The following is a 27,345-nucleotide window of genomic DNA, read 5'->3' on the forward strand; positions in this document are numbered from 1 at the left end:
TTTAAAATGAAATGCATTCTATTTTATTGAAATTAGAGAATGTATTTATCATTTTGCTGATAGAAAGCTTAAGGTTCTATTACATTTAGTAGATGCCAAAATCAGAATCAAAAACACAGTCCAAAGCTACAATCCACCATGAGAAGTTCTATATTACATTTAAAGATGAATAATTCAAGAAGCAGTTTAAATAAAATCTATTTGTTTCAGTTAACTTCTGTTCAGCATACTGGTCTGATCTCATAGGTAAGAAAATAAAATCATACTCAGCATTCGTTAACAGCATTAGAGTGAGTAGACCTGGAGTTAGGATGAATCTGGCTCTGAAGGAATGTTCCTGACATCCCCTCTTTCTAGTGCATAAGACTTATCAGTTTTTGCCAGAGATGTTCATGAATGTGTTGCTTTCCATCCTAGACAGATTCTCATTCTATGTGATTTGAAGGTACGGGAGACTTTGATGGAATCGAAACATTTGGTTTTTCACTTGATGTCAACAGCCTCAATGTCAGGTTTCTTTTTAAATATTGATCTTGTTATGCTTAGTGTAAGAGTGTCTTTTAATCCAGGAATATTTTCCAACTTTGTAAGAAATGGAAGTGAGTGGAAGTTATCAATGTTCCATGACAGAATCAGTATCAGAAAGAGTATCACACAGATGAAAAGACACCAGAAAGTGCTACCAAAAAACCAATAATTTTTCATTGTTTTTTGAATTTAGAAGAGGCATTGTCAGAAAATATTGTAATCTGATCTTCTGACAAAGCAATATGAACAGTTTAATTTGGGAAATATTTAATTTCCTACAGTTTCACATGTACTAGTCTTCCCTATGATAATTATTAGGAAGTGTTGGAGGCATTCTATGCCAGTGTTTAAAAGGAATATATATTTTTGTTTATTTGGTTGTGCTATGTTTTAGTTGTGGCATAGGGATCTACAGTTGAGTGTGTGGGATCTAGTTTTCTGACCATGGATCGAACCAGGTCCCCTGCTTTGGGAGGTTAGAGTTTTAAACATTGGACCACCAGGGAAGTTCCTCTGCTAGGTTTTTATGTATGGTATTTGTTACTTTTCGTGTACTAGGGTAGGTATTAATATTACCCTCGTCATATGGATAGGGAAACCAAGGCTCTGAAAGTTGAAGTAGCTTGCTAAAAGTCCAGCTAATAAAAACAGATAAGATAAACTCATGTCTGAAGATCCCAAATGGGGTTTTCCTTGCTTTATAAAAACAACACGCCATCTCCTTTATGAAATGACTCATATTTTGTTATAGAAAGGTGGGGGATCTAGAAAGAAAACAGAAATGATTTAAAAGGGGGGACCATGGTAATGAGCTTTAGGGAATAGGGACTTAGTATCACATTTATTTTACTAGAAACCAGGATCAATTCTTTCAGAAATTTTAAGGATTCCCTCAGCTCTTGCCACTTCTTCACATTTGCAATATTTTCTTTATTTCCCTAAAATTACTAGAAAGGTGTGAAAATAATAAAAACATCGCTTTAGTGCTATAGAAACCAGGGAAGGACAGGAAAGGCACCTGGCTTCTGAATAAAGGTGTCAGGTGGAAGGGGGAGGCAACAGGAGGAAGAAAGGAGATACACACTCCGGTCCCCAAGCAAAGAACAAAGGGAAAATGTCTTCTAAGAATTCAGTCCAGGAGGAATGCTGCTGGAAGCATCAGTGAGAACCAGTCTTGGATGTTCCTAGGTTGGGTTCCTGGCCCTCAAATTTCAGACTCACAAACACCCAGAATGAGATGTGACACTTAGAAACTGGATGCTGATTATTTCATTGGTAAATTGAAGACAGACTGCCTTCTTCCAATGTCATGGCTTTCTGAAGGACTGGTATGTTCACACTCATGCTCTGAAAACAAAAGAGGAGATTGACACAAAGTGGGCAGGTGGTTTCTAATCCTTGCAGGTAACAGTGAAGGGAAGTAGCCAAGAGCCCACATTTCCCTTCTCTTCCTCCCTCTTCTGTTTCCTTCCAAATTTCTTTTGATCTGTCATTTTTGTGCACCTAATAAATAATGTTTTATTGCAAGCTCTAAATTGTTGCTTGCAATATAAAAGGTTGTTCTTAGGTTGTTTATCTTTTGGTTGCTATTTAAAGTGTTCAAATATGTGTTTATAAAGATGGTTACTGCAACCAATTTTTAACTAGCAAAAAGCTGAAACTGGCCTAAATGTCCACTGATACAGGGTTGGTTAAAGAAATCATGGCACAGCCAGACAATGGAATTACAGAAATTTAAAACTAAACAAAATGAGGATTAAACGGACCCATATAGCTTTATGAACTGTTACGGCTATTTTTAAGAACTATGTTATTTTAAATAAGCAACCTATAAAATTTCTTAAAGTATGACATCATTTATATATAGCAAAACCAATACAATATTGTAAAGTTAAAACATAAAATTAAAAAAAGGAAAAAAAAAGACAATTATGTTTAAAAGGGTGTAAGTGATTCCAAGACAATGTTCAAGAGTTAACTGTGATGGCCTTTGGGAAAGGAAGTGGGAAGGTAGGATGTGGATGCCTTTCAGAGTTAGCCTCATACTTTTCTGTTCAGTTATTTTTTTACCTTGACCATATACTAAATGAAAAGGAAATATTTTAGCTAGATAAATTTAGCAACCTAAAATTAAAGTATTGTTTAGTCAGGACAGTGGACCTGAGAGGCTTGCTGCTGCTGCTGCTAAGTCATGTCATTTGTGTCTGACTCTGTGCGACCCCATAGATGGCAACACACCAGGCTCCCCCATCCCTGGGATTCTCCAGGCAAGAAAACTGGAGTGGGTTGCCATTTCCTTCTCCAGTGCATGAAAGTGAAAAGTGAAAGTGAAGTCGCTCAGTCATGTCTGAGTCTTCGAAACCAGGCTCCTCTGTCCATGGGATTTCTCAGGCAAGAGTACTGGAGTGGGTTGCCATTGCCTTCTCCACTGAGAGGCCTGGTCAGGTGCAAACTTGAGAAGAGAGGTCATTGAGCTGGAGGAGGAGCAGAGAAAAGGACAAGGGAGAACATGGTGTACTTCCTCATCAGGAACCCACTCTAGGACAGGTGGTCATTGGAGAAAAGGGTATTTATGGTCCTTGCTTCTCAAAATTGAAATCACCTTGGATAGCTGGTAATGATTATAATGTTTTGCTCCCTTATTTCAGACTATCTGAATAGACACCTTTAGGATATGTGTCCAGGACTATGCAATTTTCACATATTTTCTGTTGACTCAGTGACTCACTAAAGTGTGAGACTTTTAGGGTTAGGGCCCTTGATGGAGAGTGAGCTGGAGTCGTACATGTCAATGACTTTCAGATTACTTGGATGGTGAGTCTTCATCTGGATTCTCCTCAGGTTGCTCCTCTGGTGGTGGTGGCCCTTGTGGAGGTGGTCCTGGTGGAGGTTCCTCACCTTCATCTTCATCATCAGGAGGGAGTCTAGGTGGTGGCCCTCCAGGTCCTCCAGGAGGTGGTTTGGAAAAATCGTTGTCTGAGTTTAAATCTGAGTTGGTTCAAAGAGAGAAGAACTAGGTGATGGAAGGCTCCCCTCTCATTTTGATCTTTGATAAACTTTTGGAAAGTTCTTTCCTCCAGAACCCAACTCTCAAATACTAGCTTTCTTCCTACTCACTTCTTCTTTCTGCTGTACTCCTCTCGACTACTAACATCCTTCCTTATCACTTCTTTTTGCAGTACCCATATACTAGTGAAACTGAGTCTTAGCTCTATGCTCTTGAGAAAAAGAGTATCTTCAAATTGGCAAAAAAGAAGGTGCTGGATATCTTAGAATTCCCAGAATATGTCTACAAGGACAGAAGAAAAGCAAAGGGATTAATCATGTCAGTTATGCTTGCCAGATGTATTTTGGGTCACTGACATAACCTGCCAACTATGACCCCAAGCCTTGCCCATTGAGAGTATATGTCGAACTCTCTGGCTCTAAAACCAGGTGGAGCAATACTAGGAAAAGGAGAGAGAGAGAGAGAGAGACAACATGATGGCCCACACAGGGGTCACTAAACAACTCGCAAATTTTAATTAGGTACTGTGACACAGCTGAGCAGAAAACCAGACTAAAAATGAACCAAACCTGGCTTCTTTGCAGGTTTACTAGACGACATATTGAAAGAAGAACACTGAGGAAGAAGGAAACAGTCAGTGGAGGGGTTGGCTCTCAGTGGGCTGTAGGAGTCAGAATTGTGACTCCTTCCCTTTGTTGTCCTCTCTCAACAATCATTTCTGGCCTGAGGGAACAGGGAGCATAGCCAGTGTCATCCAGGCTAGACATCATGTTATTCATGTTAGGACCTTGCTCATGTTCCTGAAAACCAAGGTTAGAAAGGACTGCCTTTATCTTTAGTGTTTCTATCACTGATTATAACTCTTCACAAAATAATGATGATAATAGGACACCAGAGAACAAAAAGTTGCCAATGAAAAAAAGAAAGATGATGGAGGATTAATTGCAACTTACCTAGTACGGTACTCAGAGACTCTTAACTGTTGCTTTCTAGGAAAAGAAGCAGAGGATGAGCCTATATCCTTCAGGGCTCACGATGCTGTATAGGAAAAGGGATGCACTCTATATATACTCTAAGATATTATAATGTTTTGATGCCATCTTGATGCTGTTGCAAAAGGATGAAGACATGAAGGCATGGCAGACCTGTTTCTGTGTTGAGAGTCAACCACAAACTCAAAACAGGAGAGACCTTCTTGTCCTTCTTAGGATTCCTCAAACTCTCATGCCAGTTTAGGTTAAATGCTGGAAATTTCAGCGTGATATTTTAGTGTCCTTTTGCCCTTGTAATTTATGAAATACTTTACTTATATTAACATGCTTTCTCAAGGTAAAAGGGCCAGGAGTAAAGACGTGGATATAATCGTGTCTATATTGGGCAAAACATTCTGAAATATTACCTGTGGGTGGAGTAGAATGAGACCACTGTGCCCTGGAATCTCTATATCTCTAGGTAGACAGAGAGATTTATTACTCTTGTCTCCGTCTCCAAAATAGCTGTGAATGGGCTTCACCTCCTCCATCCATCTGGCATCCCCTCGCAAGGCCACCTTCATCCACTGCCTACTTTGATTATCGTAGCATCTTCATGAGGGAACTTGTCTGTTCCAGTCTTGCCTTTTTGCAACACATCCTTCACAGCACAGAGAAAAGTCTCAATTTGTCATCCCTCTGCTTAAAAATTCTGTGCTGGTTTCCAGTGGTACTAAGTTTGAGGCCTTCACATCGTAGAGGAGGTGAAGGGCCTTCCTCTTCTTATAAGCAGCCTGCAGACACATCTTTCACTTATGTCTCCTTATGTTTACAAGCTTCCTCACTGCAGTGTGATCCCCCAAGCCCCAAGCAGAGTCTCAGCACCCTCCCCCTTATTCTTACCAGAAACCAGGTCTTGAGCTGAGCTCAGGGCCAGCAAGGCCACTGAGAGCAGGATCAGCAGCATCTTGGAAGAAGCTCTGGATTTGCTCTCAGCTCTGTCCTGGGAGGAACAAGAGAGCTTCCTTTATAAAGGGGACCAGAACAATGGTTTCTTTGAGTTCTATCCTGGGCAGATCTTGTGACCAGACAGACACAGTTAGAGTTGGGACTTATCCCATCAAGATGGAGTGGATAGAATGTTATTAGTGTGTCATTTGTAAAAGGTACAACATGTGACGTGGGCAAAGCTTTTGAGGGAGAATGTCCAAGCATTCAGCACAGATATTAGAACTACTCTGTCATCTGATTTTCAGTCTTTTTGGTGAGTGCATTTCTTTGTCCTTCCACTTGTCATTTGTGTGTGTTTTGGCTGTGATCTCTGGGATGTATATGGCCCAAACTCCATCATTCATGGTATTTGTTTACCTATGTATATGATCAGAGAAGGCAATGGCACCCCACTCCAGGAGTCTGGTGGGCTGCAATCTATGGGGTCACTAGAGTTGGACACGACTGAGCGACTTCACTTTCACTTTTCACCTTCATGCATTGGAGAAGGAAATGGCAACCCACTCCAGTGTTCTTGCCTGGAGAATCCCAGGGATGGGGGAGCCTGGTGGGCTGCCGTCTATGAGGTCGCACAGAGTCGGACACGACTGAAGCGACTTAAAGCGACTTAAAGCAGCATAGCTGCTTTAAAATGTTGTGGTAGTTTCAGGTGAACTACCAGGGGACTCAACCTGTGAGTCTCTCTGTTTTGCAAGTTCATTTGTTTCATTTCTTTTTAGATTACCCAGTAAGGGATGTTATATAATATTTCTCCTCTGACTTACTTCACTTACGACACTCTCTAGGTCCATCCATGTTGCTGTCAATGGCATTATTTTATAATTTTTAATGGCTGAGGAATAGTCCACTGTATATATGAAGAGAGGATCAGACTGTCATAATTGGAGTGCATAATTGTGGTCACTAAATTCCCAGTGGCAGGCAGGGTCAGGAGGGTGGTAAAAATATTTCCTAGCAGAAATTAAATCAAATAGAATTTTATGGGAGATTTCAGAAAAAGGAAAGGGCCTGGAGGAAGCCTTAGACACATAAAATAACATGATCTATTCAAGGAATTATATTCATCTTGTTCTGTCCTAGATATCCTATGGTGAGTTCTGTGTACCCCTTTGTTTTTCTAAATATTATAATTCCTAATAACAATAATAATAATAATAGAAAGTCTTAGGCCTTCTTTGTTCAGCAATGACAAGCTTCCCTATTAGAATGAAAAAATCTTAGATGACTTCTAGGGGCCTGAGCTGACTGAGGGTCAACCTTCTGCTTTCCAGGTGTGTACAAGCATGGGTTCTCCACACACACTTCAAAGATAAACCAATATAATCTCTACATCATCAAAATGTTCTGCTATGTGTCATGTACATAGGTACCCAAATACCATGAATGATTGATTTTGGTCATAATAATGGCCAAAGATATTGACCAACTTCACTTTGGGTTATAGAATCACTGTCAACACACACATAAACACATGAAGAACACAAGGGCAAGATAGTGAAAGAGTGTCAAGGAACAGACAGAAGATCAAACATGACAGAAGAATTCTAGTATCTGTGCTGGCTGCTTGGAAACTGATTCTATACAAATTCCCCAGTTGCATGTTGCACCTTTTGAAAACAAGACACTAGGCACATCCAATCCATTCCATTCTGCTGAGCTAATTCCCAACTATAACCATGTCTATCCGGTGACAAGGGCTGCTCAGTATAGAACTCAAAGATACCGTTGTTCTGGTTCACTTTTATTTAGGAAGCTGCCTGGTTTCTCCCATCACTGCGCTGACAACATTCCAGAGCCTCCTCTAAGATGCTACTCAGTGGCCTTGCTGGTCCTGAGCTCAGTTCAAGGCCCAGTTTCTGGTAAGAATAAAGGGAGAGAGTGCTGAGACTCTGCTTCTAACTTGAAAGATCACACCTCAGTCAGGACGCTGGTAAAGACGAGACATATATGAAAGGAAAGGTGAACTTCAAAGTTCTTAAGAAAAGGACGAGGCCCTTTACATCCTCACTGATGCCAAGGCCTATCATTTTATTTCAAGTGCTGTTTGAGCCCAACACAGAACTTTAACCAGAGGAATGACAAAGAAAAATCTGTTTTTTACAAAGGTCATTCTGACTGTAATGAAGGATGAATTACAAAAAGGCAAGACTGGAATAACAAAATTCCCTCATGAAGATGCTATGGTAATTGAGGTAGGAGGTGGACAAGGGTGGCTTTGCTAGGGAATGCCAGACGGGTGCAGGAAGTGAGGCCCATTCAGAGCTTTCTCAGAGGGAGAGACTCCCTCTCTCTCTGCATGGAGATGCAGAGATTCCAGGGCCCAATGCTCTCATTTTACTCCCACCCACATTTAATATTTCTATGTGCTGTGCCCAGTATGGGCAGGATCGTATCCACATGTTTACTCCTGGTCCTGAAACCTTGAGAAAACCATGTTAATATAAGTAAAGTATTTCATGAATTAAGAGGACAGAAGGACACTACAATATGACATTGAAATACCCCAGCACTTAACCTAAATTAGCCTTAGGTTTTGAGGGATCTTAGGCAGGACAAGTGGAGAAGGCAATGGCAACCCACTCCAGTATCTTTGTCTGGAAAATCCCATGGATGGAGGAGGAGCCTGATAGGCTGTAGTCCATGGGGTCATTAAAAGTCAGACACGACTTCACTCTCACTTTTCACTTTCCTACATTGGAGAAGGAGATGGCAATCCACTCCAGTGTTCTTGCCTGGAGAATCCCAGGGATGGGGGAGCCTCCTGTGCTGCTGTCTGTGGGGTTGCACAGAGTCGGACACGACTGAAGTGACTTAGCAGAAGCAGCAGCAGCAGGCAGGACAAGAGAGCTGAATCCTCAAAGGATTGATCCTCAAAAGAGAAGCAGCTCTACCACCCCTTCATATCTTCCTCCCTTTGCAACAGCATCACAGATTGGGGTTCAAAATTTAACTTAGAGAACAAACAGGTTGTGGCTGGAAATGTTTCTTTCCCTGTAGAATGGCTGTGAGCCCTGAAGGATTTAGAAACTGCTCTGTTCTTAAACTACCACTTCTTTTCCTAGAAGACAACAATGAAAGTTTTTCAACTGCACAATTGTACAACAATTAATCCTTAATCAAATCAATCCCTTTTATTTCTGGTAACAACTTTTCATTTCTCTGGCATCTTATTAACATCACTGTCTTGTCATGAACTGATTCACGTTAGAGCTCCTAAAAATAAAGTTAATCCTTTACCCAACCTGAATTGCAGGGCTATGAGCAGGGCCAAACTTGGGATTAACATATTCCCACTACTATATATACTATATATAATATTGATAATCAATAAGGATCTACAGGGAACTTGTTTCGATAATATACAATAATCTACATGAGAAAAGAATCTGAAAAGGAATAGACATTTGTATATGTATATGCAAATAACTTTTCATATTGTTCATGGGGTTCTCAAGGCAAGAATACTGGAGTGGTTTGTCATTCCAGTATCCAAAGTGTTCAAAGCATCACTATGAACAAAGCTAGTGGAGGTGATGGGATTCCTGTTGAGCTATTTCTAATCCTAAAAGATGATGCTGTAAATGTGTGGTAGTCACTATGCCAGAAAATTTAGAAAACTCAGAAGTGGACACAGCACTGGAAAAGGTCAGTTTTCATTCCAATCCCTAAGAAAGACAATGCCAAAGAATGCTCAAACTAACACACAATTGCACTCATCTCACACGCTAGTAAAGTAATGCTCAAAATTCTCCAAGCTAGACTTCAACAATACATGAACTGTGAACTTCCAGGTGTTCAAGCTGGTTTTAGAAAAGGCAGGGGAACCAGAGATCAAATTGCCAACAGCCGGTGGATCATTGAAAAAGCAAGAAAGTTCCAGAAAAATGTCTATTTCTGTTTTATTGACTATGCCAAAGCCTTTGACTGTGTGGATCACAACAAACGGTGGAATATTCTGAAAGAGATGGGAATACCAGACCACCTGATCTGCCTCTTGAGAAATCTGTATGGAGGTCAGAAGGCAACAGTTAGAACTGGAGATGGAACAACAGACTGGTTCCAAACAGGAAAAAGAGTACATCAAGGCTGTATATTTTCACCCTGCTTATTTAACTTGTATGCAGTGTACATCATGAGAAATGCTGGGCTGGATGAAGCACAAGCTGGAATTAAGATTGCCGGGAGAAATATCAATAACCTCAGATATGCAGATGACACCAGCCTTAAGGCAGAAAGTGAAAAGGAACTAAACAAGCCTGGCGTGCTGCAGTCCATGGGGTTGCATGAGTCGGACAAGACTGGGTGAGTGAACTGACTGACTGACATGTGAATAACATTGCTGTACACGTGAAAGTGACAGAGCATTGTAAATCAACTATCAGTTTATTTCAATTGTTCACTCATGTCTACTCTTTGTGACCCCATGGATTGTAGCACACCAGGCTTCCCTGTGCATCACCATCTCCGGGAGCCTAATCAGACTCCTGTCCATCACGTGGGTGATGCCATCCAACCATCTCATCCTCTGTGGTTACCTTCTCTTTCTGCCTTCAATCTTTCCCAGCATCAGGGTCTTCTCCAATGAGTCCATTCTGTACATCAGGTGGCCAAAGTATTGGAGTTTCAGCTTTAACATCAGTCCTTCCAATGAATATTCAGGACTAATTTCCTTTAGGAGTGACTATTTGGATTACCTTGAAGTGCAAGGGACTCTTAAGAGTCTTCTCCAACACCACAGTTAAAAAGCATCACTTCTTTGGCGCTCAGCTTTCTATACAGTCCAACTATCACATCCATACATGGCTACTGGAAAAACCATAGATTTGACTAGACAGAGATTTATTGGTAAAGTAATATCTCTGCTTTTTAATATGCTGTCTAGTTTGGTCATAGCTTTTCTTCCAAGGAGGAAGCATCTTTAAATTTCATGGTTGCAGTCACCATCTGAAGTGATTTTGGAGCCCAAAAAATAAAGTCTCCTACTGTTTCCATTGTTTCCCCATCTGTTTGCCATGAAGCGATGGTACCAGATACGATGATCTTAGTTTTCTGAATAATGAGTTTTAGGCCAGCTTTTTCACTCTCCTTAGTGAAAGAGTGAAAGAGAGTGAAAAAGGAGAGGAGAGTGAAATCAACTATAGACCAATACACAATAAAAATTAAAGAAAAACAAACAAACAAAAAAGAAAGTCTAAAATAACTAATCTTCTTGCTAAGAAAATGAATGTTTTCCCAAGTCCCCATATCTTTGAGCCCACTACATCCCATTTCCCTTTTAAAATTATTACTCAATTTTTTCCCTCCCTAGATGCCCTACCATTCTTTAACAAAACTGTATGTATCTCATAAAAGAAGTACCAAGGTGTATTGTATAAATCAAAGAATTTGAGTAACTCATATCAGACAAATCTTTTCTAAGAATAGAGATGGAAGACCAATCAGAATATCTCATTCAGCGATCAGCACTCCACAGTGGAGGTTCAATGTTTGGAGTCCCACACAGCCTCTCCAGTGCATTCCTGTTTATGGATGAAGAGCCTGAACTATAAGGGCCAGAATTTCTGAAAGATCAACTGCTCACTCTAGGCTTCAGCAGTTCACAAGTCAGGCTGAGATGGCTGTGTGAGTGTAGAGGCCAATGTGGATTAAAAACATGCACACCTCCTATTGCCGTGCTATCATCCATCTCATAGTTTTATAGTTTTTAAAAGGACTGCAAGTAAAGAAGCATACATCCAGACACCAGCACAATTATTATCCTTAGCCTTTCAGCCTAGTTTTGGCTGATTCAATAAATTTCCAAACAAAGCTGCAGACTTGACACAATGACCAGGAACCCAGACACCTTTGGGAATCACCCTGGCAGTCTCTTATAGCAGCCAGAGTGCCTGGTCTGATTTCATACTTATCCATATTCATGTTGGTTATTTTGTAGTTTTATTGTTTGTTTTCTTTATATATTGTGGGTATCAGTCCTGTATGATATATATTTAATAAATGTTTTTCTTCTAAATATTGAATATCTTTTAATGTTGTTCATGGTGTTTTTCATTGTAAAACCTTTCTTTGAGATGGTTTTGTCATTGCCTCCTACACAGTGTTATGTACCTCTGTCCATAGTTTTTCAGGCACTGGATCTATCGGACCAACTTCCTTGAATCTAATTTCCACTTCCACTGTATAATCATATGGGATTTGATTTAGATCATGGCGTAGTGATGATGAATGGCCTAGTGGTTTTCGCTACTTTCTTCAAGTTAAGCTTAAATTTTGCAATAAGGAGTTCATGATCTGAGCCACAGTCAGCTCCTGGCCTTGTTTTTGCTGACAGTATAGAGGCTCTCAATCTTCAGCTGCCAAGAACATAATCAATCTGATTTTGGTATTGACTACTTGGTGATGACCATGTGTAGAGTTGTCTCTTGTGTTGTTGGAAGAGGGTGTTTGCTGTGACTAGTGTGTTCTATTGACAAAACTCTGTTGGCCTGTGCCCTGCTTCATTTTGCACTTCAACGTGAAATTTTCCTGTTATTCCAGGTATCTCTTGACTTCCTACTTTGAGTGGAAGAAACACAAGCTGGAATCAAGATTGCTGGGAGAAATATCAATAACCTCAGATATGCAGATGACACCACCCTTATGGCAGAAAGTGAAGAGGAACTCAAAAGCCTCTTGATGAAAGTGAAAGTGGAGAGTGAAAAAGTTGGCTTAAAGCTCAACATTAAGAAAATTAAGATCATGACATCCGGCCCCATCACTTCATGGGAAATAGATGGGGAAACAGTGGAAACAGTGTCAGACTTTATTTTTCTGGGCTCCAAAATCACTGCAGATGGTGACTGCAACCATGAAATTAAAAGATGCTTACTCCTTGGAAGGAAAGTTATGACTAACCTAGATAGCATATTGAAAAGCAGAGACATTACTTTGCCAACAAAGGTCCGTCTAGTCAAGGCTATTGTTTTTCCTGTGGTCATGTATGGATGTGAGAGTTGGACTGTGAAGAAGGCTGAGCGCTTAGGAATTGATGCTTTTGAACTATGGTGTTGGAGAAGACTCTTGAGAGTCCCTTGGACTGCAAGGAGATCCAACCAGTCCATTCTGAAGGAGATCAGCCCTGGGATTTCTTTGGAAGGAATGATGCTAAAGCTGAAACTCCAGTACTTTGGCCACCTCAGGCGAAGAGTTGACTCATTGGAAAAGACTCTGATGCTGGGAGGGATTGGGGGCAGGAGGAGAAGGGGACGACAGAGGATGAGATGGCTGGATGGCATCACTGACTCGATGGACATGAGTCTGAGTGAACTCCGGGAGTAGGTGATGGACAGGGAGGCCTGGCGTGCTGTGATTCATGGGGTCACGGAGTCGGACACGACTGAGCAACTGAACTGAACTGAACTGAACTGATGATGAAAAGGACATTTTCTTTTGGTGTTAGTTCTAGAAGGTATTATAGGTCTTTGTTGACCTAGTCAACTTCAGCTTCTTTGGTTAGGGCAAATACTTGGATTACTTTAATGTTGAATGGTTTGCCTTGGAAATGAACCAAGATTATTCTGTCCTTTTTAACATTGCACCGGAGTACTGCATTTCTGACTTCTTTGTTGACTCTGAGGGCCACTCTGTTTCTTCTAAGGGATTCTTGCCTGCAGCTGATCCCCTTCATGCATCACAGCCTTGTCATGGCAAAGGGGCTTGCGTAACTCAATGAAATTTTGAGCCATGCCAAGCAGGGACACCCAAGACAGATGGGTCATAGGGAAGAGTTCTGACAAAATGTGGTCCACTGGAGAAGGTAAAGGCAATCCACTCCAGTATTCTTGCTTGGAGAACCCCATGGACAGTATGAAAACACAAAAAGATATGACAATGGGAGATAAGGCACCCAGGTCAGAAGGTGTCCAATATGCTATTGGGAAAGAGTGGAGGGCAATTACTCATAGCTCCAGGAAAAATGAAGTGACTGGGCCAGAGGGAGAATGACGCTCAGCTGTCAATATGCCTGGTGGAAAAATTAAAGTCACATGGGAAGACTGATTATTTAAAGCCTTTTATTTATTTTATTTGGAGGCTAGTTACTTTACAATATGTAGTGATTTTTGCCATACTTTCACATGAATCAGCCATGGGTGTACCTGTGTCCCTATATGCAAGACAGCAAAAGAGACACAGATGTAAAGAACAGACTTTTGCACTCTGTGGGAGAAGACGAGGGTGGGATGAACTTGAGAGAATATCACTGAAACATGTATATTACCGTAAGTGAAATATATCATCTGCCCAGCTTCGATGCATTAGACAGGGTGCTCAGGGCCTGTTCACTGGGACAACCCTGAGGGATGGGATGGGAAGGGAGATGGGAGGGGGGTTCAGATGAAAATAATCATGGCTGATTAAAGCCTTTTGAAAATATTGAGCCTTTGAATCCACTCATGTTTGATGTCCCTTTTATTTGATATTCTGTTTGTTTCTTTTCCACATGAGCCAATTAGTTGGGTTTCTTGGCTTTGGAACAAAAATTATCTTGGTAGTAAAAAGGGTGCTAATTGTGAAACACATTTGAAACATTTCTAAAAAGCAGAGTTTTGAAATTTCCTCAATAAGAAAGCAGCACATAGTTTGTGAAACAACTGAGGGTCCTGTCAAAACCTACTAATTTGTCTTGCTGAGGGTGGAAGACTGGCTGAAACAAGAAATCATTTTCAACCCCTATTGGAGCCTCTTTTTCTGTCACAGATCAGTGTTACAAGTGTTAGGTCCACAGCTGGAGCCTTGTAGGGGTGAAGAGAGAAGATTTTCCACATTATTTTCTTCTAACCTGGGTTAATTGAGTTCTCTATGCTTTATGCCATTTTCAGTAGGAACACTACATGAAAGTCAGAGCTGGGTAGAACACAAGCAATTGATGAAGGTCTGTTAAGACTTGCAGAAGTGCTGGATGTGGTGATGTCTGCTCTCCAGGGCTGGGGTTAGGCCGTCCCACAGGAGTGATGGATGTCTGGGGAAGCAGATGGCTCTCGTTCTTCTGCCCTCGGGTCCCTTGACTCTCCTGCCCACCTGGAGGTGTTGTGTGGAAGGTGGACTGCGGACTCCCCCTTCCCTCAGTCTCCCACCCCTTCCTCAAGAGTGTGGGCAGGCCTGTGTCCACTCAAACCCTGGCACTCTCCGCCAGCAGCCCCAGGGCCTGTCTCGCCAGTGGACCCACCCACGGTGTGTGTGGGGGTGAAGCGAAGTGGGCTCTGTCATAGTTTCAGAGTCAGTGCAGTTGTTTCCTGGCCTTGACTGCAAAGGCACACGCTGGCCCTAGTGAGACCCACACTGCAGAATCCCAGTCCAGCTGCAAACTGGCATCACTTGAAGTGCATCTGTGGGGCTGAAAGGGGGCCTAAGGATGGGGCACCATGGGAGTCTTGGTGATTAAGCCTCCTCTAGTGCTCCAAGAGAAGGAAATGGAAACCCACTCCAGTACTCTTGTCTGGAGAATCCCAGGGACGGAGGAGCCTGGTAGGCTGCCATCTATGGGGTCGCACAGAGTCGGACACGACTGAAGCGACTTAGCAGCAGAAGCGGTCCAGGAGGGAGTCTCAGGGTACCAGACCCCACAGCTGCCACACTTTCAAAGCCTGCTGTGACCACTGGTGCCTATGCTGCAGCCTCTGAGAGTACCTCACCCTTGTGTGTGTGTTTGTCGTTGAGGGGTGCAGTATTTTTTTTTAGACAAAATTTTTTTTAAATATAGGAAAAAATACTTGCCATATTTAAATGAAATGATGAAATGCATTCTAGTTTTTTGAAATTAGAGAACGTATTTATCATTTTGCTGACAGAAAGCTTGAGGTTCTATTACTTTTAGTAGATGCCAAAATCAGAATTGAAAATACAGTCCAAAGCTACAATCCACCATGAGAAGTTCTATATTACATTTAAACACGAATAACTCAAGAAGCAGTTCAAGTAAAATGTTTGTTTCAGTTAACTTCAGTTCAGCATAATAGTCTGAGCTTGTAGGTAAAAAATAAAATCATGCTCAGCATTCATTCACAGAAGTACAGCGAGTAGACCTGGAGTTAGGATGAATCTGGCTCTGAAGAAATGTTCCTGACATCCCCTCTTTCTAGTGCATAAGACTTGTCAGTCTTTGCCAGAGATGTTCATGAATGGGCTGCTTTCCATCCTAGGCAGATTCTCATTCTATGTGATTTCAAGGTAGGGGAGCCTTTGATGGAATGGAAACATTTGTTTTTTCACTTGATGTCAACCGCCTCAATGTCAGGTTTCTTTTTAAATATTGATTTTGTTAATGCTCATTTTAAGAGTGTCTTTCAACCCAGGAATATTTTCCAACCTCTAAGAAATGGAAGTGAGTGGAAGTTATCAATATTCCATGACAGAATCAGTATCAGAAATAGTATCACACAGATGAAAAGACACCAGAAAGTGCTACCAGAGAGCAAAGCATTTTTCATTGTTTTTGAATTTGGAAGAGGCATTGTCAGAAAATATTGTGGCGGATTCATGTTGATGTATGGCAAAACCAATACAATATTGTAAAGTAATTAGCCTCCAATTAAAATAAATAAATTTAAATAAAAAATAATAAAAAAGAGAAAATATTGTCATTTGACCTTCTGACAAAGCAATATGAACAGTTTAATTTGAGAAGTATTTAATTTCTTACAATTTCACATGTACTAGCCTTCCCTATAATAATTATTAGGAAGTGGTGAAGGCAATCTTTGCCGGTGTTTAAAAGGAGTATTTATTTTTATTTATTTGGCTGTCTATGTCTTAGTTGCAGTATGGGAATCTACAGTTGAGTATGTGTGATCTCGTTTTCTGACCGCGGATCGAACCAGGTCCCCTGCATTGGGAGATTAAAGTTTTAGCCACCAGACCACCAGGGAAGTTCCTCTGCTAGTTTTTTATGTGTGGTATTTGTTACTCTTCGTGCCTAGGATAGGTATTAATATTACCCTAACTAAGGCTCTGAGAGTTGAAGTAGCTTTCTAAAAGTCCAGAGCTAATAAAAGCAGATAAGATAAACTCATGTCTGAAGAACCCCCAATTTTCCTTGCTTTTTAGAAACAACATGTCATCTCCTTTATGAAACTGACTCACAGTTATAGAAAGGTGGAGGATCTAGAAAGAAAACTGAGAAATGATTTAAAAGAGGGGGATGTGGTAATGGGCTTGAGGGAATAGGGACCTAGAATCACGTTTATTTTACTAGAAACCGGGATCAATTCTTTTGGAAATTTTAAGGCTTCCCTCAGCTCTTGCCACTTCTTCACATTTGCAATATTTTCTTTATTTTCCTAAAATTATTAGTAAGGTGTGAAAATAATAAAAACATCACATTAGTACTAATAGAAACCAGGGAAGGACAGGAAAGGCACCTGGCTTTTGAATAAAGGTGTCAGGTGGAAGGGGGAGGCAACAGGAGGAAGAAAGGAGACACACATTCCGGTCCCCAAGCAAAGAACAAAGGGAAAATTTTTCTAAGAAGACAGTCCAGGAAGAATGCTGCTGGAAGCTTCAGTGAGAACTGGTCTTGGATGTTCATGGCCCTCAAATTTCAGACTCACAAACACCCAGAATGAGACGTGACACTTAGAAACTGGATGCTGATTATTTTATTGGTAAATTGAAGACAGAGTGCCTTCTTCCAATGTCATGGCTTTCTGAAGGACTGGTATGTTCACACTCATGCTCTGAAAAGCAAAAGAGGAGATTGACACAAAGTGGGCAGGTGGTTTCTAATCCTTGCAGGTAACAGTGAAGGGAAGTAGCCAAGAGCCCACATTTCCCTTCTCTTCTTCTTCCCTTTCCTGTTTCCTTACAAATTTCTTTTGATTTGTCATTTTTATGTACCAAATGGATCATGTGGTCTAAAATCTTGCTTTCAAGATAAAAGGTTGTTCTTAGCTTGTTTATCTCTTGGTTGCTATTTAAAGTGTTCAAATATGTATTTACAAAGATGGTTACTGCAACCAATTTTTAACTAGTGAAAAACTGAAACTGGCCTAAATGTCCATTGATAAAGCGTTGGTTAAAGAAATCATGGCACAGCCAGACAATGGAATAGCAAAATTAAAAAGTAAACAAAATGAGGATTAAACGGACCCATATAGCTCAATGAACTGTTACGAATATTTTTAACAACTATGTTATTTGAAATAAGCAACCTATTAATCTGCATAAAGTAAGACATCATTTGTGGATAAAATGTATAGTTATGTTTTAAAGGGTGTAAGTGTTTCCAAGAAGATGTTCAAGAGTTAACTGTGGTGGCCTTTGGGGAAGGGAGTTGGAAGGTAGGATGTGGATGCCTTTAAGAGTTAGCCTCATACTTTTCTGTTCAGTTATTTTTTTTTTTACCTTGACCATATACTAATTGAAAAGGAAATATTTTAGCTAGATAAATTTAGCAACATAAAATTAAAGTATCATTTAGTAGGGACCCTGGACCTGAGAAGCCTGTCAGGTGGCAACTTGAGAAGAGAGGGTCATTGAACCAGAGGAGTAGGAGAGAAAAGGACAAGGGAGAACGTGCCTGTACTTCCTCATCACCAGCCCACTTTAAGACAGGTGGTCATCGGGGAAAAGGCGATATATGATCCTTGTTTCTCAAAATGGGAATCACCTTGGGTAGCTTGTAATAAATGTGAGGTTTTGCTACCTTTTTTAGACTATCTGAATAGAAATCTTTAAAACTTGTGTCCAGGACTATGCAATTTTCACATATTTTCTGTTGATTCAGTGACTCACTAAAGTGTGAGATCTGTAGGGTTAGGGCCCTTGATGGAGAGTGAGCTGGAGTCGTACCTGTCAATGACTTCCAGATTACTTGGATAGTCAGTCTTCATCTGAACTCTGCTCAGGTTGCTCCTCTGGTGGGGGTGGATTTGGCTGAGGTTCATCACTGGGTGGGGGTGGCCCTGGTGGGGGTGGCCCTGGTGGAGCTTCCTCATCTTCGTTTTCATCATTAGGAGAAGGTGGTGGTCCTCTGCGTTCTCTGTGTTTTCCAGGACGTCGTATGAAAAAATCCTCATCTGAGCTTGAGTCTGAGCTGGTTCTATCTACAGGGTATGGCACAAAAAGAGAGGAACTAGGTGATGGAAGGCTCCCCTCTCATTTTGATCTCTCATAAACTTTTCAGACAGTCCCTTTCCCCAAAACCCATCTCTCAACTACCAGCTTCCTTCCTATTCACTTGTTTTTGCAGTACTCCTGTTCACCCACATACTAGTGACATTGAGTCTTAGTTCTTTGCTCTGGAGAAAAACAGTTTGACAAAAAGGTGATGGATATCTTAGAATTGGCAGGCAATATCTACAAGGACAGAAGAAAAGCAAAGGGATTAATCATGTCAGTTATGCTTCCAGATATATTTTGTGTCACTGACGTAACCTGCCAACTGTGACTCCAAGTCTGGCCTGTGGAGAGTGTATATGGAACCCTCTGGCTCTAAAACCAGGTGGAGCAATAATAGGAGAGAGAGAGAGAGAGAGAGAGAGAGAGAGAGAGAGAGAGAGAGAGAGAGAGAGAACACGATGGCCTATACTGGATCTTTAAATAACTTGCCAATTTTAATTAGGTACTGTGACACAGCTGAGCAGAGAAACAGGAAAAATGAACCAGACCTAGCTTCTTTGCATTTTTTCTAAACCATACATTTAAAGAGAAGAATACTGAGGAAGAAGGAAACAGTCAATGGAGGGGTTGGCTCTCAGTAGGCTGCAGGAGTCAGAATTGTGACTCCTTCCCTTTGTTGTCCTCTCTCAACAATCATTTCTGGCCTGAGGGAACAGGCAGCATAGCCAGTGTCATCCAGGCTAGACATCATGTTAGAGTGTTGCTCGTGGTGCCCAAGACCAAGGTTAGAAAGGACTGCCTTTATTTTTAGTGTTTCTATCACTGATTATAACTCTTCACAAAGTAATGATGATAACAAGACATCGGAGAACTGAAAAGTTGCTAATGAAAAAAAGAAATATGAGGGAGGATTAATTGCGACTTACCTAATACGGTTCTCCGAAACTCTTCACTGCTGCTTTCTAGGAAAAGAAGCAGAAGATGAGCCTATATCCTTCAGGGTTCATAATGTTCTACAGTAAAAGGGCACACTCTATATACTCTAAGATATTATAAATTTTCAACTACCATCTCTGATGCCTTTGCAAAAGGAAGAGGATATGAAAGCATGGCAGGGTTATTACTGTGCTGAGGATCAACCTTGAACTCAAAAGAGGCCTTTTTATCCTTCCTAGGATCCCTTAAACCCTAATACTAGTTTAGGTTAAGTGCTGGAATATTTCAGTGTTATGTTTTAGTATCCTTCTGCCCTCAATTTATGGAATACTTTACTTATATTAACATGGCTTCTCAAGGTAGAAGGACCAGGAGTAAACATGTGGATACAATCTTGCCATATTGGGCACAACATTCTGAAATACTAAATATTGGTGGGAGTAAAATGAGACCACTGTGCCCTGGAATCCCCATATTTCTATGTAGACACAGAGATTTATTACTTTCATCTCTGTCTCTGAAATATCTCTGAATGGGCTTCACCTCCTCCATCCATCTGGCATCCCCTCGCAAGGCCACTTTCATCCACTGCCTACTTTGATTATCATAGCATCTTCATGAGGGACCTTGTCTGTTCCAGTCTTGTCTTTTTGCAATGCATCCTTCATAGCACAGAGATAAATCTTAATTTATCATTCCTCTGGTTAAAAATTCAGTGCTGGTTTCCAGTCGTACTAAGTTTGAGGCCTTCACATCATAGAGGAGGTGAAGGGCCTTCCTCTTATTTTAAGCACACTGCAGCCACATCTTTCACTTATTTCTCCTCTTTACAAGCTTTCTCACTGCAGTGTGATCCCCCAAGCCCCAGACAGAGTCTCAGCACCATCCCCCTTTATTCTTACCAGAATCTGAGCCTTGAACTGAGCTCAGGGCCAGCAAGGCCACTGAGAGCAGGATCAGTAGCATCTTGGAAGAAGCTCTGGATTTGCTCTCAGCTCTGCACTGGGAGAAGCCAGGCAGGTTCCTTTATAAAAGGGATCATAACAATGGTATCTTTGAATTCTCTACTGGGCAGATCTTGTCACCGGTTAGACAGGGTTATTGCTGGGACTAATCCCAGCAGGATGGAATGGATAGAATGTTATTATTGTGTCATTTCTAAAAGATACAACATGTGATGTGGGCAAAGCGTTTGAGGGAGAATGTCCAAGCATTCAGCACAGATACAGAACTGCTCTGTCATCATTTGATTTTCAGTCTTTTTGGTGAATGCATTTCTTTGTCCTTCCAAGTATTATTTGTGTGTGTTTTGGCTGTGATCTCTGGCCTTCATATCATCCAAACTCCATCATTTTGGTATTTGTTTACCTATGTATATGATACATTGCAAAACATTTTGATGATAGAGATCATTTCAAGTTATTTATGAAATATATGTGGATAGCATCCTTGGGCACACGTGGACAGCAGAAGGCTGACCCTCAGCATTTTCAGGCCACCAGATATCATCCAGGTCTATCTGGTCCCTGATAGGAAATTATTGGAGTTGTCCAACAAGGTAACCTAAGACATTCTATTCTTTTCAATATCTTAGGACTTACAATAGTTAGTAAAAGCAAAGGTAGACACAAAATCTACAACAGGACTTGTAGGACTGAAGGAAATGAATATACACTCCTTGAATGGAGCATGTTATTCTATATCTCTAGGACTTCTTCTCTTTTCTAGATTCTTTGTGAGATTCTTTTTGGCTTATTTCTGTGATGAAATATTTTTAACCTCCCTGTCTTCCACTGATAATTTAATAGCCACACTTATGAACTCCCAAAAGACAGTCTTATATTCCTTTCAAATCTTTGGTTTCATTGCCTTGATCTTATATTTTTCAGTGAGTTTCCATGTTAGAACATGTTTTCTCAGATTATTCTTAAACACAAGGAATTTTGTCTAGAATATTCTGACACTCATTCTCCCCACTGTCTCCATGAAACTTATTTTTTGATATTTTCGCTCCTTAATCCAGCCACTGTATTTAACCTTCATTTGTAGCTTATTTTTTGTTATGCATTTTGGAGGATTTTTGTGTTATTGTTTAATTAAGGCCTATTCTTCACTAGATTTGTTGACTTTTATTTAAAAATTTCATAATGAGGTATTGGGTTTCCAAACTTTTTTTTTTTTTTTTGATTATCTGCATTCCTCTTTACAGTTGCTAAACTTTTCCTCTGATCTTAACAGGTGAGTTGAAAAAAAATTTTTTCCCCATATACATTAGTTTGCTTTAAAATCAGCAATACATTCACACAAGTTTCTAGTATCTTATTCTTCTGGCTTCATAAAAAGAAGCTTTATAGAAATTTTTTTTTTTTTGGTTGCTGGTACAAACACCACGACAATGAAGATCATGTCTTTGCAACTTTGAGCACAATGATACGAATTTCTCTGGGGAGGCATAGTGTTGGTTAAAATTGTGGATGCCTCTTTTAGCTGGGCAAAACTTTGATTCTTTAATCACAATAACTCTAAACTTTAGAAAGCCCAGAGAGAAAGCCTGGCCAAGGAATTGTCTATCAAAATGTGTATTTGTAAATCTCCTGCACTGCTTTCAGTCTTTTGCCTGAGAGTGTCTCCCAGGTTCTGGTCTCCAGCGATGACAGCCGCAGAAGGCATTTCTCACCATCTCCGTGTCCAAGTGTCTGTAGATTCTGCTCACCACTATGAGCAGCATAGCGGGGTCTGAAACTTTCAATGGCTCTTCCTCTGAATTCAAAGAGAAATAAAACCATAACTTCTTCTATATGGAATCTAAAGGAACACATATCTCCCTCCTAGTTGTATGAAGACATGGAAGAAGGAAGGAAGCAGATATCCTTAAAAGAAGGATTTTGTTGAAATGGTTAACGAATGACTCACTTTTCCTCCAGGTGGACTTATCTTTTAAAAAAAAATTATTTATTTATGTTTGGCTGCACTGAGTCTTTGATGTATGTGGGCTTTCTCTAGCTACAGCAAGCAGAGGCTACTCTTCGTTGCAGTGTGTGGGTTTCTCATTGCAGTGGATTCTCTTGTTGCAGAACATAGGCTCTAGATCCACAGGCTTCAGCAGTTACAACATGTGGACTCAGTAATTGTGGCACACAGACTTAGTTGCTCCGCCCCATGTGAGAACTTCCTGGACCAGAGATTGACTCTGTGTCCCCTGCATTGGCAGGCAGATTCTTATCCACTGTGCCACCAAGGAAGTCCCATTTTTGTGTATTTTATGGAGAATACTCTGTATATAACCAGTGTATACCAAAATTTAAATTCTGGGTCAAAATGTATGCAGGTAGCAAGTGTTAACCTCTCAAAGATAACTATGATAATTTAAAGAAATAGGAGCAGTTCATGAAAGTACTGGCTTGCTCACATCCTCTCAAGTCCTTGATATGTTACTTTTATCTTTTTATAACTCTAATATGCACAAAAATACTTAATCTAATTGTGTCTCTTCTTGATATCAGCTACAGTTAAATTCCTTTTGTATGATTATTGACCTTTTTATGTGTCCTTGTGTGTGTGTACTTAGAGTTCATATCTATCTCTGACTGGTAGAAAGATACATTTTGAATAAAGTATATGAGGCTAAACTGTTCCAAGAATACAGAGTGCAGACAGTATTAATACCTAAAGAGCAATAATCACTATCATTTAAGACAGCAAAGGTCCAATGATCAGACCCTGCCAAAGCCTCTGTAGTGTGTTCCTGGTTGGGTGATGAATCTGAATAAGTGAAGGTCAGATTTCCTGGAGTATGAATTGCTGCCTCCAGGTTTCAGCAGTACACGAGTCAGGCTGAGATGGCTGTGTGAGTGTAGAGGTCAATGTAGATTAAAGCCGTGCACAACTCCTATGAGTAGGGCCACCATCCATCTCATAGTTTAACAGTTTTCAAGATGACTTCAGAGTAAGGAAGCATACACCCAGGCATGAACACAGCTTTCACCCTTAGCTTCTCAGCTTAGTCTAGGCTGGTTCAGCACATTTCTAGACAAAGAGCTTCAAACTTGAAACAATGATCAAAAACCCATTTGGTTTGGCAATCCTGCTGACAGTCTCTTCTAGCAGCTAGTGTGCCAGGTGTGTAATCATATTTATTCATTTTCATATTTTTTGAAGTATTATTATTGTTGGGTTTATCATATGTTATGGATATCTACACAGTGCATGAGATATAGTCTATAAATATTTGCTCCTAGTTCCTAATATGAATGTCTTTTAATTTTGTTTTTGGGTTTTTTTAAATAAATACTTCAAATTTTGATGTAATTAAGCTTCTTTTTTCTTTTATGTCTATGTGTTTTATGTCCTGGTTCAGACTGTTTTGCCTATCTTACTACCATAAACACCCCTATTCCCCATCCCACTATTACATATATTCCCTTCCTGCTTCTCTACTTCAACATCATGTAGACACACATTTGTTTTGAGGCAATAAATCACATTTACCTCTTTAATCCAAAATGGTACTTTTTGTGATTCCTATGTAGTTAAGTTCACTCACTCAGTCATGTCGAACTCTTTGTGACCCCAAGGACTGCAGCATGCAGGTCTCACTGTCCTTCACTAATGCCGGAGTTTACTCAAACTCATGTCCACTGAGTCGGTGATGCTATCCAGCCTTCTCATCCTCTGTCATCCCGTTCTCCTCCCGACTTCAATCTTACCCAGCATCAGGGTCTTTTCAAATGAGTCAGTTCTTTGCATCAGGTGGCCAAAGTATTGGAGTTTCAGCTTCAGCATTAGGCCTTCCAACGAATATTCAGGACTGATCCCCTTTAGGATGGACTGGTTGTAGTCAAAGGGACTCTCTAGAGTCTTCTCCAACACCACAGTTCAGAAGCATCAATTCTTCTGGGCTCAGCTTTCATTAGAATCCAACTCTCACATCCATACAGAATTACTGGAAAAACCATAACTTTGACTAGATGGACCTTTGTTGGTAAAGTCAAGTCTCTGCTTTTTAATATGCTGTCTAGTTTGGTCATAACTTTTCTTTCAAGGAGTAACTGTGTTTTAATTTCATGGCTGCAATCATCACCTGCAGTGATCTTGGAGACCTCATAAATAAAGTCTGCCACCGTTTCCAGTGTTTCCCCCTCTATTTGCCATGAAGTTGATGGGACCGGATGACACAATCTTAGTTTTCTGAATGTTGAGCTTTAAGCCAACTTTTTCACTCTCCTCTTTCACTTTCATCAAGAGGCTCTTTAGTTCTTTTTCACTTTCTGCCGTATGGGTGGTGTTATCTGCATATCTGAGGTTATTGCTATTTCTCCCGGCAATCTGGATTCCAGCTTGTGCTTCTTCCAGCCCAGCGTTTCTCATGATGTACTCTGCAGATAAGTTAAATAAGCAGGGTGACAATATACAGCCTTGATGTACTCCTTTCCTGATTTGGAACTAGTCTGTTGTTTCATGTCCAGTTCTAACTGTTGCTTCCTGACCTGCATACAGGTTTCTCAAGAGGTCGGTCAGATGGTCTGGTATTCCCATCTCTTGAAGAATTTCCCATAGTTTGTTAGGTCCACACAGTCAAAGGCTTTGGCATCGTCAATAAAGGAGAAATAGATATTCTTCTGGAACTCTTGCTTTTCTGATATCCAACGGATATTGGCAATTTGATGTCTGGTTCCTCTGACTTTTTTTTTTTCCTTTATTTTTTATTTTATTTTATTTTTTTAACTTTACAATACTGTATTGGTTTTGCCATACATCAACATGAATCGCCACAGGTATACATGTGTTCCCCATCCTGAACGCTTCTCCCTCCTCCCTCCCTGTACCATCCCTCTGGGTCGTCCCAGTGCACCAGCCCCAAGCATCCAGTATCGTGCATCGAACCTGGACTGGCGACTCGTTTCATATATGATATTATACATGTTTCAATGCCATTCTCCCAAATCATCCCACCCTCTCCCTCTCCCACAGAGTCCAAAAGACTGTTCTATACATCAGTGTCTCTTTTGCTGTCTCGTATACAGGGTTATTATTACCATCTTTCTAAATTCCATATATATGCATTAGTATACTGTATTGGTGTTTTTCTTTCTGGCCTCCCCCTCTCTGTATAATAGGCTCCAGTTTCACCCACCTCATTAGAACTGATTCAAATGTATTCTTCTTAATGGCTGAGTAATACTCCATTGTGTATATGTACCACAGCCTTCTTATCCATTCGTCTGCTGATGGACATCTAGGTTGCTTCCATGTCCTGGCTATTATAAACAGTGCTGCGATGAACATTGAGGTACATGTGTCTCTTTCAATTCTGGTTTCCTCAGTGTGTATGCCCAGCAATGGGATTGCTGGATCATAAGGCAGTTCTATTTCCAGTTTTTTAAGGAATCTCCACACTGTTCTCCATAGTGGCTGTACTAGTTTGCATTCCCACCAACAGTGTAAGAGGGTTCCCTTTTCTCCACACCCTCTCCAGCATTTATTGCTTGTAGACTTTTGGATCGCAGCCATTCTGACTGGCGTGAAATGGTATCTCATAGTGGTTTTGATTTGCATTTCTCTGATAATGAGTGATGTTGAGCATCTTTTCATGTGTTTATTAGCCATCTGTATGTCTTCTTTGGAGAAATGTCTATTTAGTTCTTTGGCCCATTTTTTGATTGGGTCATTTATTTTTCTGGAATTGAGCTGTAGGAGTTGCTTGTATATTTTTGAGATTAGTTGTTTGTCAGTTGCTTCATTTGCTATTATTTTCTCCCATTCTGAAGGCTGTCTTTTCAGCTTGCTTATAGTTTCCTTTGTTGTGCAGAAGCTTTTAAGGTTAATTAGGTCCCATTTGTTTATTTTTTCTTTTATTTCCAATATTCTGGGAGGTGGGTCATAGAGGATCCTGCTGTGATGTATGTTGGAGAGTGTTTTGCCTATGTTCTCCTCTAGGAGTTTTATAGTTTCTCGTCTTACATTTAGATCTTTAATACATTTTGAATTTATTTTTGTGTATGGTGTTAAAAAGTGTTCTAGTTTCATTCTTTTACAAGTGGTTGACCAGTTTTACCAGCACCACTTGTTAAAGAGATTGTCTTTAATCAATTGTATATTCTTGCCTCCTTTGTCAAAGATAAGGTGTCCATAGGTGCGTGGATTTATCTCTGGGCTTTCTATTTTGTTCCATTGATCTATATTTCTGTCTTTGTGCCAGTACCATACTGTCTTGATGACTGTGGCTTTGTAGTAGAGCTTGAAGTCAGGCAGGTTGAATCCTCCAGTTCCATTCTTCTTCCTCAAGATTGCTTTGGCTATTTGAGTTTTTTTTGTATTTCCATACAAATTGTGAAATTATTTGTTCTAGCTCTGTGAAGAACACCGTTGGTAGCTTGATAGGGATTGCATTGAATCTATAAATTGCTTTGAGTAGTATACTCATTTTCACTATACTGATTCTTCCAATCTATGAACATGGTATATTTCTCCATCTATTAGTGTCCTCTTTGATTTCTTTGACTAGTGTTTTATAGTTTTCTATATATAGGTCTTTAGTTTCTTTAGGTAGATATATTCCTAAGTATTTTATTCTTTTCGTTGAATAAAATGAATGGAATTGTTTCCTTAATTTCTCTTTCTATTTTCTCATTATTAGTGTATAGTAATGCAAGGGATTTCTGTGTGTTGATTTTATATCCTGCAACTTTACTATATTCATTGGTTAGTTTTAGTAATATTCTGGTGGAGTCTTTAGGGTTTTCTATGTAGAGGATCATGTCATCTGCAAACAGTGAGAGTTTTACTTTTTCTTTTCCA

General features: G+C 40.3%; 1 protein-coding gene and 1 long non-coding RNA gene across 3 annotated transcripts in view; both read right to left on the reverse strand.

Annotated features, from left to right (window-relative positions):
- LOC133248099 (basic proline-rich protein-like) lies at positions 1 to 20,576 on the reverse strand. Of its 2 annotated transcripts, XR_009736610.1 has the most exons (5): positions 20,451 to 20,576; positions 19,539 to 19,574; positions 18,343 to 18,596; positions 3,314 to 3,516; positions 1 to 1,875 (listed from the first exon to the last, which is right to left on the reverse strand). XR_009736610.1 is itself a non-coding variant. In XM_061417847.1 (4 exons), the coding sequence occupies exons 1-3, from the start codon at positions 20,512 to 20,514 to the stop codon at positions 18,373 to 18,375; spliced, it is 324 nt and encodes a 107-aa protein (XP_061273831.1). In that variant the 5' UTR covers positions 20,515 to 20,574; the 3' UTR covers positions 17,136 to 17,228; positions 18,343 to 18,372. The 2 variants fall into 2 exon arrangements, 1 of the variants encoding a protein (XP_061273831.1); XM_061417847.1 differs by lacking the exons at positions 1 to 1,875; positions 3,314 to 3,516 and adding an exon at positions 17,136 to 17,228 and having other exon boundaries at positions 20,451 to 20,574.
- The window catches only part of LOC133248100 (uncharacterized), a 24,725-nt gene continuing 10,931 nt past the window's right edge, over positions 13,552 to 27,345 (reverse strand). Inside the window, exon 2 of the long non-coding RNA XR_009736611.1 lies at positions 13,552 to 15,454. This is a non-coding gene — a long non-coding RNA (uncharacterized LOC133248100). The remainder of the gene's footprint in view (positions 15,455 to 27,345) is intronic.

This window comes from Bos javanicus, chromosome 5 (genome assembly GCF_032452875.1).
Source record: "Bos javanicus breed banteng chromosome 5, ARS-OSU_banteng_1.0, whole genome shotgun sequence".
Taxonomy (NCBI): Eukaryota; Metazoa; Chordata; class Mammalia; order Artiodactyla; family Bovidae; genus Bos; species Bos javanicus.